This window comes from Falco biarmicus, chromosome 6, assembly GCF_023638135.1.
Source record: "Falco biarmicus isolate bFalBia1 chromosome 6, bFalBia1.pri, whole genome shotgun sequence".
NCBI lineage: Eukaryota > Metazoa > Chordata > Aves > Falconiformes > Falconidae > Falco > Falco biarmicus.
Window position 1 is genome coordinate 13,369,695 of NC_079293.1, and position 12,356 is coordinate 13,382,050.

The 12,356-nt window shown below is 36.8% G+C and overlaps 1 protein-coding gene across 5 annotated transcripts in view; it reads right to left on the reverse strand.

The window, feature by feature from the left end:
* Window positions 1-12,356, reverse strand: part of ADGRB3 (adhesion G protein-coupled receptor B3) — a 466,174-nt gene that overhangs the window by 17,949 nt on the left and 435,869 nt on the right. For all 5 annotated transcript variants that reach the window (XM_056344433.1, XM_056344434.1, XM_056344432.1 and 2 more), the window contains 3 exons: window positions 8,142-8,237; window positions 6,749-6,788; window positions 3,552-4,195 (listed from right to left, as the gene is read on the reverse strand). In XM_056344433.1, the coding sequence (XP_056200408.1) occupies window positions 3,552-4,195; window positions 6,749-6,788; window positions 8,142-8,237 (780 nt within the window). The remainder of the gene's footprint in view (window positions 1-3,551; window positions 4,196-6,748; window positions 6,789-8,141; window positions 8,238-12,356) is intronic.

A 12,356-nucleotide genomic window follows, 5' to 3' on the forward strand; every position in this document is an offset into this window, starting at 1 on the left:
CTTAGAATAATAATGCATATTTTTCTCTAAACTGGCTCCTTGAAACACAATATTCTCATGTTTCATTAGTAAGATGGAAATTAAATTTAAAAGAAAAAATGTTATTTACAATGTGAAAAAAACTTAAGGGTTTATATTTTCCAGAGTGTTCTCTAATTCTGTTGGTTCAGTTTTATGGCCACAAAGATTAGCAACTACCATAAAATGAGTGGACAAATAAAAACTATTGTATATTAATAGGTAGATCGATATATTGTATTCTACTGGGTGTCCAGTTGCAAACAGTTATGCCTGCAGTATTTTTGCGACTTCAAATGTTTGTAGATTCATAATTACACTTGTGAAATGAGAGCTGCATTAGATCTTGGCTGAAAATGCATCATACAACATTTTACGGCATTCTGGTAAGACAAATCTCTAACCACCATGTAAGCTATTCCCATTGATATGTTCTTAATAATTACTGACCATGAGTTTAAATAAAAAAAAAAAAAAAGGAAGAACTGTGTTAACATAGGTCACAACTTTCTAAGTGCATTTTAATCACATGGCAGTTGATAAGCAATGTATAATTACAAGGTCAAAGTGATAGTAATATGCTAATTCCAGAGAAAACATGTAGAAACAAAGTGGAAAGTGGAAAACAGCTGAGGAACCCAACTGCCTGTACCATGCATACGACACAAAAGGAGGCCTCTACCACCTGTCTTGGGACACCTCTGTTTCTTCAGAGAAATGAAAGGGAAACTTTCCCTACAGAGCAGAAATCCATGGTTTTTTATGTTGGACTTTTGGTGGGACAGCAGCATGAGCTGATAGGAGAAGGATGCTTCCTACTGCTCAGGATCTTTACCTTTAGAGATGATCTAGTCATGCCCTGTGTGAAAAACATCGACAGAATGATCTTGAAAGTCCTGCTGCAGGTTTTGCTGCTCCACAGTGTCTGACAAAGTGTTGCCTTTTGAAGGTCTTGAAATCTTCTAAAATTATATTGAACTGAACATCAAAAATATTTTGAAACAAAGAAGGGAGGGCAAGCGATTTTTTATGGCAACAATAAAAGTTAATCCAGCTGGTCAGTTCTAGTCAATAGCATTTTAGGGCTTTACCTCAGCCCTTGCTTCTTACACAGTGCATACATAAGCCCACACATTCTTTACCTGGCTGGATTTGTTTATCTGGATCTGCTTGATACTCTGATTTTCTTACATGCACAATTTTTTTCATGTTCCTATCTTCAATTCGTTTCAGCACAACCTTACCAAAAGATGAAGTAATGCCACATATAATCAAGTAGTTTTGAGAACCACAAAGGCAGACACAAAAGCCAAAACAGTTCATATCTGATCTACCCTAATATCTATTTTTTTCCTAGTATGTGGAATTAAGCTAGGTTTAGTTAGGTTTAATAACATAACGCTTTACAGCTTTCTGGACGAAAATACAGCTTTCTAAACCTACCATGTTTACCAAGTTAGAAGAGACTAAATATTTACTACCATATTTTAATACGTTTTATGACATTTTCTGTTATGTACTTAGTAGTCTCTTCTGAATATAAAAAAATGTTATACAGAAGGGTGATTCAGATTTGGTGTCTATATCGCATCTTAGAGGTAAGCTTGATACAAACGCAGCTGATACAAATACAGTTTAAAAGATTAACTCTAATGGAGCAGTACATTATACTCCTAGATTTTCAGATACATTTTCCAAAGTGGCCTCAGGAATTTGAATTCCATGTAAGATGAAGTAATTATTCTCCCAGTTTTTACAAATAAGGTCGTCTTCTTTTTTAGGTCTCCTAGATGATCTTTATCACCAATGGCAAGAAATAGGCATTACCATAGGGTAATGTAGACCTCAGGGGGAGTGGATGGTATAGTGGCAGGTATGGCTACCTTCTTATGGAATTCTGAATGTTCCCTAGATACTTCACCTGTATGCCCAATCTTGACTGGATTTGAGTCTCTATATCTGACAAAAAGTATGTCAAAGATAGTATTGTAGATAGGTAGGAGAGGATACTACAGGAAAGTGACCTTAGCTATCCTGCTTCTGCGGTTGCATTAAATTGGAGAACTTCTGTGTACCACCTAAGATTTATTAACTAATACGCCTGAGCTGAGGGTAGTAACTTCTGTAACAATGCAAACTTGCTTTGAAAGCACCAGAGTACTGAGTGGGCAAGCACTTAAACTACCTTTTAGAAATAATTTTGAAGATTTGTTGCAAGATTATACACATTCACTTTAACAAGCAAAAAGTGGATACTATTAGATTACTTGCAAAGCCCCACGCTTCATTTTTCAATTATTTTTTTTCTGTTAAATTATGTCTTGTAAAAAACTGATTCTACACACACAATATGAACAGCATGGAAAATATTTCACCTTCAAAGCTTGTAAAGACATCTCTTTAAAAGAAACTAAGATCTGATCTTCTGCCCAAACTTTTCAGTCGATCCACACACAAAACTTAAACTCAATTTTAAAAGAAATAACCATATCCCCTGTTTATGAAGTATCACCTACAGTTATAACAAATTAAAAACCAGATAAAGTCTGTTTCCTTACACAGGTGGGTCCAAACACTGTAGAGCAATAGCTAATGGCTTCAAATTTGCACATACAGTAGAATTTTTTTCCATCTGTAACTTCTTTCAGAGAGTAAGTATGTACCATATTTTTCTCATTGTCTTTTTCTTTCCCACCAAATGCTGTGTTTCATAATATTTGAAATGCTGGTGAAATTTATTTCTAGTTCTTAAGGGGGCCCAAGTATGAAACTAACTCCACCTTGCTAGTGATTTTGTGTAAGAGTTTAATAGGAATGGCAGTATTTGACACTTAGGTCTTCAGAAATGATGCAAATATTTTTCACTTTTATAATCTTTAAATCCCACAGAAAGATTGTAGTAATGAACTGGATCCCTTTTAAAAGTTTTTCAGTTCACTTTTGTGATCTGACTGGAATCTAGCATACTCCACATGATGTCCACCTGTACCTATTGCACACATCAGTTCTATTAATGCCTGCACACACATGCAAAAACCCTAAATCAGTAAATGATGAACTGTTGGATGGAAGAATCCCAGATTTACACTAGTGAGAGCAGAATCAGACCTATGATATCTGAGACAGATATGATTGTCAGCAATAAAATGGCAAATATTTTCAACTGCATGTGCTTGCAGGTAGAGTCAATGATTATCACTCTTCTCTCACAGGAATAGTTTTTCTTCTCATAGCAACACAGTATTTTCCAGTGGACTTTACCTGGTAGGTCACAAAATCCTTTGCAGTTGTGTGGAATGTTAAATTTCCAGAACTATACAGTTTTATACAGACTGGCTCTGAAACTTTTATCTTGTTTACTAGGTAATAACGCTTCTGATAATATGAGAAAAGTGAAAAACAGTGTATGATCCCAAACAGTAATTTATACTGAAATAAAACATTAGCTTCACCCCTTAGAACAAGACACAATTTATTGTCTTACCATATAATTAGAACACCAGAGCATGCAATTTGTTTATGCAACCACTGACCTCTAAAGAGCTCATTGATATTGTGGATCCAGTTTCACTTCTTGATAATCCTGCATTGTCATCCAGCTCTGAGGCAATAAAATTCTTCACTGCTGTGCGGGGCTCAAATGGTAAATTCTGCATATGTTCTTGGGTGGGAAGATGCTGGTCTAAATTGATATTAAATTGGTCCATTACAGAGGGATTCATATTGAACTCTGGATTAACTTTGTAGTGCAACAGCCTTTCATGAGGCAACGTATCCATGCCTATATTCATTTTGCTTTCATCTTTCAGTGATGGCTGGGTATTTACTGAGCCCCGGGGCATGACTATATAGTCGCTTTCTATCATCCGCTCTTGAGGATGGACTATGTCCATATCCGCACCTCTCAAATTATCATCAGTGCATAAATACACAGTCCTCCGCAGCTCACTGTTGTCTTTTTTCAAGCACTGATTGGCCAGTTCACTCATACTCATAGGCATGTGGAGAGCTGTTGGTTGCTGGATGATGACTTTGGAGATGATGTTTCCAGGCAAGGTAGAATAGCTCATTCCTTCAGGGTTTGGTCCCTTCTCCTCCTCTTCATCATTTAGTGAAATTCTAGAAAGTGTTCCTGTTATAGTAGCTGCTCGGCAAGGTCCGATGTCTTTATGCAGAACTGTGGGTCCAGAGAACAGAATTCTTACAACATGAAACTGTGTCTGCCTAATGCTGCTTTTTCTGGTGGCTTTATTTAGCAGCGCTCCCTTTACCAATGCATCTTCTTAACTCTTTTTCTATCCACATAATAACTTTTGTTCTATAAATATTGTTTTGAGATGGTTTGTGGTTTCTTTTCTATGAAAACATCTCTCAATCTGCCATGTATAATGGACACAGACCTCTGACTAAGCCTCAGCCACTTATATACATTGAAAACACTCCATCTATTTCTACTGTTTTACATAGATCTTAGGTGACCTGAAACTTAAGCAAAAGCCTGCCATGTGGAACTCAATTAAGGGTTTCCAAAAAAATTACACTACGACATCTGTACTGCCATTATTAAGTCCACACAACCTCCCGGAAAATGTCAAACAGATTGTAAGGCAGAATCAAGTTGTCAATCCATTGTAATGACCTACCATAAGATTATAACTATGAACATATGTTCCTGAGAGCCTAAATGTTTCTTTTCACTGACTTTTTAAAGCTTTTCTGTGTTAAATTGTTTTTTAACTAAAAGTGACGAAAAAGTAACCACATTGGGATGAAATTCTGTTGGTATTAGGAAGACATATTTTGCTGCATCTGTAAAGGTTATAAAGGATATAAACATGTCTCATAAAATAGCCATAATCCACTTTTGTTGTAGGCCTAAACCTTCCTGGTCAAATCTGTAGCAACACCCAGCAATTTTTTGTTGCGGTAAGTGCCACATGTAAAAGTTATTAATCATGTCATAGAATACAAAATTTCCAGGAGCACTGAAGAATGCGTTCAAAAGCAAAGCATCTATTAAATCACAGTTATTGATCTTAAAAAATAAATATAAGTCTATAATTCAACATTTGTAATGAAAGAAAAAGGATAGATAAGAAGGAAAAAAATTAAAGCAACCAATTACAGGGCTTATTCCAGTTAGGTGCAAAGATTTTCTTGCCCCAGTTGAAAATATTTTAGTTCACCAGTGCTAGTTTGTGCAATAGAATCCAGCTCATGGGCTGAGACAATAAGACAACTTGAAGTATCTCAGATGTTACATTTACATCCCTTTTGGTAGCCTGAGGGCTCTGATGACCCAGATACCCTGGTACCTGTCAGTTTACTGCCATGTTCCACAGCAAGCACCTCATAAGGCATCCCGCTCTCCTACCTCACACAGAACTGCCTCTTTTTTCCATTATGAAAAGAGCAATTTACCACTAAACAACAGTGCACAAATACCCAGCTTCAGTGTGGCTGTTTCATTATTTCCTAGCACACTTATTAAGACACTTCAAACAGTGACCTATCTTAAGTCTTCCATTAAAAGAAACTGCATTTGAACATTTATCTAGTAAAGCTTGTTCATAAATGTATTCAAAGTCCATCTCCTTAAGGATGATGCTGACAGGGCTCTCTGTGCTGCAGAGCTGTGTTGGCAACTGTAAGAAGTAGGAGCTACATGCACTGATGCTGGATGTTTGTCTGCACTGGATGGTGGCAGACATACCTTTGCATTACAGTGTACGGTCCTGCTTCCTTCAAAACACCTGTGCATATTAAAAACTAATCCGTGTGGAGGAACTATTGCCATGTTGCAAGAAACCAAACTGGCAGTGTTTTAAGGATGAGTGACTGGAAGCTCAAACTTTCCTGTAACGAAGTCTGCCTTCTTGGCTCCCCATATAGCCAGCACAGGCAGGCGGTGTCCTTCAGGTGGGTGACACAGAACAGCCAACTCAGGCTGCTGCCCTGACTCACCCTGTGGAGAGGACACCACCTCTCTCTTTCTCTCTTCATTGAAAACGGAGGATATCTAGGCAAGACTGCCTCCCTTGGAAAAACTGTCATTTGAGAATATCTCCTAGATTTAAACATTTCTATAGGGTTTAAATGGTCATCTATTTTATACTTCATTTAAGAAAGACTGGCAAGTGACTTGCTTAAAATGTGCTATTTTTAATATGCAGAAACAGATATAGCTGACTACTTAGAGATCACACCACTGAAGTGTCTTTAAAAAAACCCAACTTCTTCCACTGAAGTGGAATCAAATTTCATTTTCCTGATATGATGTTGCTTAAGCTACTGTTGATTTCACTTAGAGTCCTAAAAAACTCACCCTCTTGAACACCAATTGATGCATCTTCCATATGCATAGCTGTTAAGGTATATTCTATTTGTGTATTTTTTTGATAGCAAAATGACTGTTTCAAATTTGCATGTGTACCAGGGCGAGGAAAGTTTTTTGCGTTAAGGTTAATCTTCCTTCCCAAACTTCCCTCCTTCCATTTGCTTTCTAACAGACAATCACACCTTTGGCTGCTTCCCAAGTGCTGAATTCTAGCAAAAAGCTTTTGTAAAAAAAAATGAAATAAATGTATTTGTACAGTGGCATAGCTTTTTTGTTTATATTATAAATATTTTCTGTAAACAATTAAGCACTGGTATTTTTCTGGCTTTTATTTCATAAGGAAATAGCACAAGACTTCTTTTTGCTGGCTAAATACTCTGTCAGTGTTCTTACCTGACCGACAAGCAATGTCCACGTCCTTTTCAAAGTCAGTCTGTAACAAGAAACAACGAAACAGGACAGCCATTATTAATTGAAAACTGAACCACAGTACCTTTTTGCCAACTAGCGCTTCCAAAATGTCCTACTTACAGAGTCATAGTCTCTTAAAAGTGGTTTCTTGTTGCTGAGAAGGTGAAGTGTACTGTTTTACAACAGCAGAGCTTTACAAAGTTTCCTAAAGTATAACTGGGTGGTTTTCAAAGTATGCTGCCTGACCAGAAAAAATAAAATAAAATAGGTGGAAGTAGGGTATATAATTTTAATAAAACGATACAGCGTATAGTTTTTTTATGATTATGGAAGAGTAACTTCTACATCTCATCGAAGGATCATCTTTAAGGAAGCTTTTCATAGTAATTTTATAAACAGAAGTATGAAAAACAGCCTGCAATACAAATTACTGTGAATAAGTAATCTAATTAGTCCACCCTGTCTGAAACTTCATTAATTTGTTATGAAGCGGTTATTTGTTATATAACATTCTGTCCATCCTTGCTACTAATGTAATCACAAACTTTGTACTCCCTAAGAACAGCTAATATTTATTTTATCAGGCAAAAATGAATTGTAAGAGCTAAGAATGAATTTTTACAGTTGAAAATCCAAGCACACTTTTCCTAGTTACACAAAACTATTTATCCTGTTAGAGAATTCAATTTTTAATTACATTTTTAATTCCACAAAAAGTTTATTACATGAAAAATATTTAATAAAATTCATCTCTTTCTTGTGAAGCCCAAAGGCTGGATTCTTTCTGAGTCACCATTTTTGAAGGGCATCTTATTGCTGAGGCTTGCATTTTTTAGGGCCTGATCCTGTCCTCATTACAGTCAATGACAAATTGTCGTTGAAATGTATCACCTAACAATGTTAGTAAATCCAAATTGGCATACTGAGCCACTGACAATCTCCTTAATCCAATCCACTAAACAGACTCCCCCTCTAGAATGTCTAGCATCTTCTCCTTGTCTGACTTACTTTGAGAGGAACATTTTTCAAGGCCCCATGAAGGGAGAACTCTTAAAACACATCAGTGCTCTTTACATCAACAGCAGAAAAAGTCACAGTGTATTTTTAGATTACTTTCTCATTCTGTTATGTAAGAATCTTTTGTCATAAAGAACACTGGTGGAAGACACTAATTCACTGTGCTCCGCTAAATGATCACACCAATAATTTAAAACCTACTAAGAGATTTAAGCAAGCAGATAATGACCTAAACAGAGTTACGCTTAAGAATTGTGTTAATATTTCAGCTGTGCATACTTGCCATGTACAGCACTAAGTTATTTTCTTTGGGATAGGAATCCTAAATTAATAGTTAAAGAAGAAAATAAAAGCTAACCATGATTTGAGCATGTCCATTAGGAAAAGAACTTGAAGAATCTGCATTGATTGGATCTTGGCAATTTCTCAGTCGACATCTGAATGCGTCTTGAACCTGTGAAAACAGTATCTTATACTGATTGTAGTGCAACATCATATATTCTACTCCTATTAAATATTAAACTAAACTGTATGGAATACAAGACATGACTTTTCTTTAGCATACTTAAGAAATCAGAAGCAGTAAACTTATTTCCACCATTTCATATATTTGCTGTATTTTGTGGCCGCAGCAAAGCCTGTCAGTCTATCAAATCAAGACCACATTTGTCTATGATCAGTATTAACTAGCAGTCAAGTCAAATCTATCTTGGGTCATAGGATTTGGCTTTGCCTTCTCTTTCAGTTTAGTACAAGTCTGAGAGCAGGATTAATAGATGTACTATTAACCGCTGCAAAAAAAAAAAAAGTATCTTCTGCTTGATATGTGTAAGATTCTTGACAGATAGTTCTTTAACAGTTGCTACAATCTGATACATAGTGCTCTCCTAATCATACTTTAAAGAATAAGTCAATTCAAAATATGTTAATGATTCCAGTTATAATCTCTAACTCCATGTTACAGGGAATCTCATATATGTCTTCTAGGAGTGAGGCTCTTCAGATCAGGTAAACGTCTTCAGTGTGAGCACCAAAAGAAGAAGATTGGACTGTTTGCACAGAGTGTGGTTTCTTGAAACAAAAAAAAAAAAGGAACTTAGAAATTACTGTTTACTAATATGATCCATAAAGTAAATTTTAAGATTTGTCCCTAAAACACATATGTATTTGAAGAATTATCTATGTTTACTTTGATTTGGGGCAGAAAGTATGTCTAAGTAAATACTGTTATGCAACTCTTGTCAAAAAGCTGTAATTCAACTGAGAAGCACATTCAAAAGAAAAATGCAGCTCCTGTTTTCCGACAGTAGGATACAGACGTATTTTGCTGATTTCTCATAGGTAATGCAGTAAGGGCAGCAAAGCAACTTTTGAATGCAAAATTTTAAAACGTGAATTTTGATTCCAGAAATGCAAGCATCTGTGTTAGGAACCTGATTGCAAAGTGTGACTTGGAAAATGAGAACTTAGGTGATCTCTAATAAAAAACCAAAATCTAATATCATTGCTTGTTTGAATATGAAAGTACTCTCAACAGAACACCTACAAATAACTACATTCCATTTATTATTTGTAGAAATTACTTAATGTCTTATTCAGAATAATTAAAAGGAAGAAAATAATATTCTACTCATGGACATTTTGTGAACAGCAGAAGAGGATAATTCATTAACTGTTGCTGATGAAAAGCTGTCCCCTTTCAATACATTGTATTCTATTGTAAGCTGTTCAAAAGCTTTCACAAAAGGAAAAATGAAATAAAAAAAATCATACAATATTGCAGTGCTATCAAAACTAGCCAGCTGTAACAAGGCTTTTACTAGGCCACACCAGCCCTATCATGCCTCAGCACCACCACCAGTCTCACACAAGGTTTCAAGATTTCATCTACTATCCATGCTGTTTCTTCATCCTCTTCAGGCCAGTCCACGCTGCTCCTCTTCTAACCATCCTCCCCTTCTTGCCTACACCTGGGGCTCTCTTCTCTCTGCTTCCTTCACCCCTTCCAGGGCTCTCTCTGTACAGTACTCATCCTCATATGGTCCTTAGAGCTATTTAACCATTTAGCAGGAACCAGCCACAGCTGCACATTATCCACGTCAGCCAACCTGCCGCCCCTGAAGCCAGCCCACAGCTGTATGTTATCAGTGTTAATTAACCTGCCTTTTAAAGTGTTCAACTCTTAAATTGGTAAGAGTGCTCTGCAGTCTTGATAAGCCACTGTTGCAGGTGGAAGAAAACTAATACAGAGCAGAAAGAAGAATGAAGAAAGGTGGGAAGGTTTGGATTGATTTCAGAACACTGAGAGAGACTTCCCGCATGTGGTAATGTAAAGTCTGCTTGACCTGTATCGTGACTCAGATTCTGATTAACCACTTGCTGTGGTTTTCCATGTGTTTGATGTTAATTTAATTTGGCATCTCCCAGTTGTTGCAATCCTAATCCGAGTCTTCTCTCACTTTATCAATGCTGAAGTCAGGTCACACTTTGGAGTTTTATACTTTTGGGTAAGCACTGGCACAGTCATTTGACACACGCAAAAAAATCTCTCCTTCTAAAGCATCCCCAGGTGTGCTGAATCTCATCTCAAGCCTCATGATGCTTGACCTCAAAGCATTATTATTTCAGAACAGACTGTGTGATCTCACTCTATGCACTGGGCCTCCTTATTTTGGGGTTTCTGCATTCATGAAGCTTCCCCAGTATCTTCATTTTCTTCCTTCTTCCATATCTCCAGAGATCTCAGGAATCTCATGTCCTACTTTTACTACCTTCTATGCTAAAGGGGTGAATCTTGATGTCAGTTTCCTTTAAATGTGTATGTTTCTTACAATGTTTTTGACATGCAAGCAGCGTATGATTTGAACATGCGGAACGTCCAATGTAGCTGTATGTGGCTCTATCTGTTGTATAGACATCTGTTGCAACTTCTAGGTGCCCTTACATGTCAGACACAGAAAAGTTGATTCTAAATACCAGCTTATTTTTCTAAACTGCTTCTTCAGACTTGTTTGAGTCTGTAAAGGCTGCACTGTCTTTACATTTTTCCTTTCAAATATAATCTTGTTCTTCCCCCTGCCTTTTAACATGAAGTTACAAGATTTTCTTAGAGCCAGGCAGAGCAGGAGAGACAGATGTGATGAATGTGTGGATACCAGGGAAGTGGTTTCCTTAGCAACAGTAACCAACTCCAAGATTTTATAACTTACCCTCTCCCTACTCATGTACTCTTTATTTTTCTCCTGCAATACAGAAATGTGGGCTTTAGATGCCAATAATGCATTTAATCCAAATGCTCTTTAGTCAGCAGAGCACAGCAAAAGAAGAAAATACTTGTGGGTTCCTCCCATCACCAGCATTAACATGAGTTACTCAGTGCAATTCGAATTATCTTTAAAGCATCTTGTGTTCAAGCAGGTCAGGCAAACTGTTTTGCTTTGATGGAGAAGCTTCAGTGCTAATGTCTCCTATCATGCTCTGTTCTGTGACACACACCTCACCATCTTCCAACGGCCAATCAGCTATTTAAACAGCAGGGAGAGGAAAACCAACCCAAAACCGACTAGGCTTTCTGAGCTAAGAAGGCAGCATAATATCTAACTCTTATTTTGCGTTTTTTCTTTCCTAATTTACAAATGGTCTTTAAGAGGTCTTATGCTTAAGAAGTATTGTATTTATCTTGGAAGTTAGGAAACAGAAGTATAGAAAGATTTCATCTCTTTCCAAAGGACTCTGAATTGATGGAGGGCAGAAATAGATGCAACACATCACTTAGTTCTCCTCTAGTTGTATGTCTTAATCAGGGAACATCCCTGGCTTCCTAATGCAGCCCTTGTCACACAAGATCTTCAATACAGCATACTAAAGAAAGCAAAAAATGTTTCCATCATTTATGTTTATAGCAATATAGCTAAAAGCAAAAATGGGGGATTTATATATATATAACTGTAAAAGTTTGTGTCTTTTTTGTAATGTAACAACAATAAAGGCATAGTAAAGCAGGGCTGTCCTCGTTTTTGTTCAAATTTTATGGTGATATATTCCACCCCATATTTTTTTTCCTGACAGTCAGAATTATTGTTTTGCCTGTGCTGGCATGCTATAAATACTAGATCAATCCTATAGGCTATAACTGAGATAGCTTTGTAGCTGTCATCAAGAGTGACAAATAAGTTGGCAGGGTTTCCCTGACAGGCACTGGCAGAGCAAAATGCTTTTACAGAAAACCAAAAGTAACAGTCTATTCTTTCAGCGGGGAGGTACCTTGTGCAGTGCAAAGTCTGCATTGCACACTGTGCATGATCTCCACTGCCTTGGCTTGTACTCACCTAAGGGTCTCTGGAGCTAGAAAGCTAGGCTGTCTAGAGCCAGACTGAAACATAACTTACTGGGGTTACATCTCTTTCTGCATAGAAACTTGTTGCAGTAAACAATTATGTCTTTGCTGCTGCAAGCTGGTCTATATAAGTGCAGACCATACGGATTTTTGAAACAAAACTTTCAATTTGTTGAAAAAATGTTGAAAAAAGTTTCAAGTGCATCAACTTTTAATACTTTGTAAAATTTACAAAAA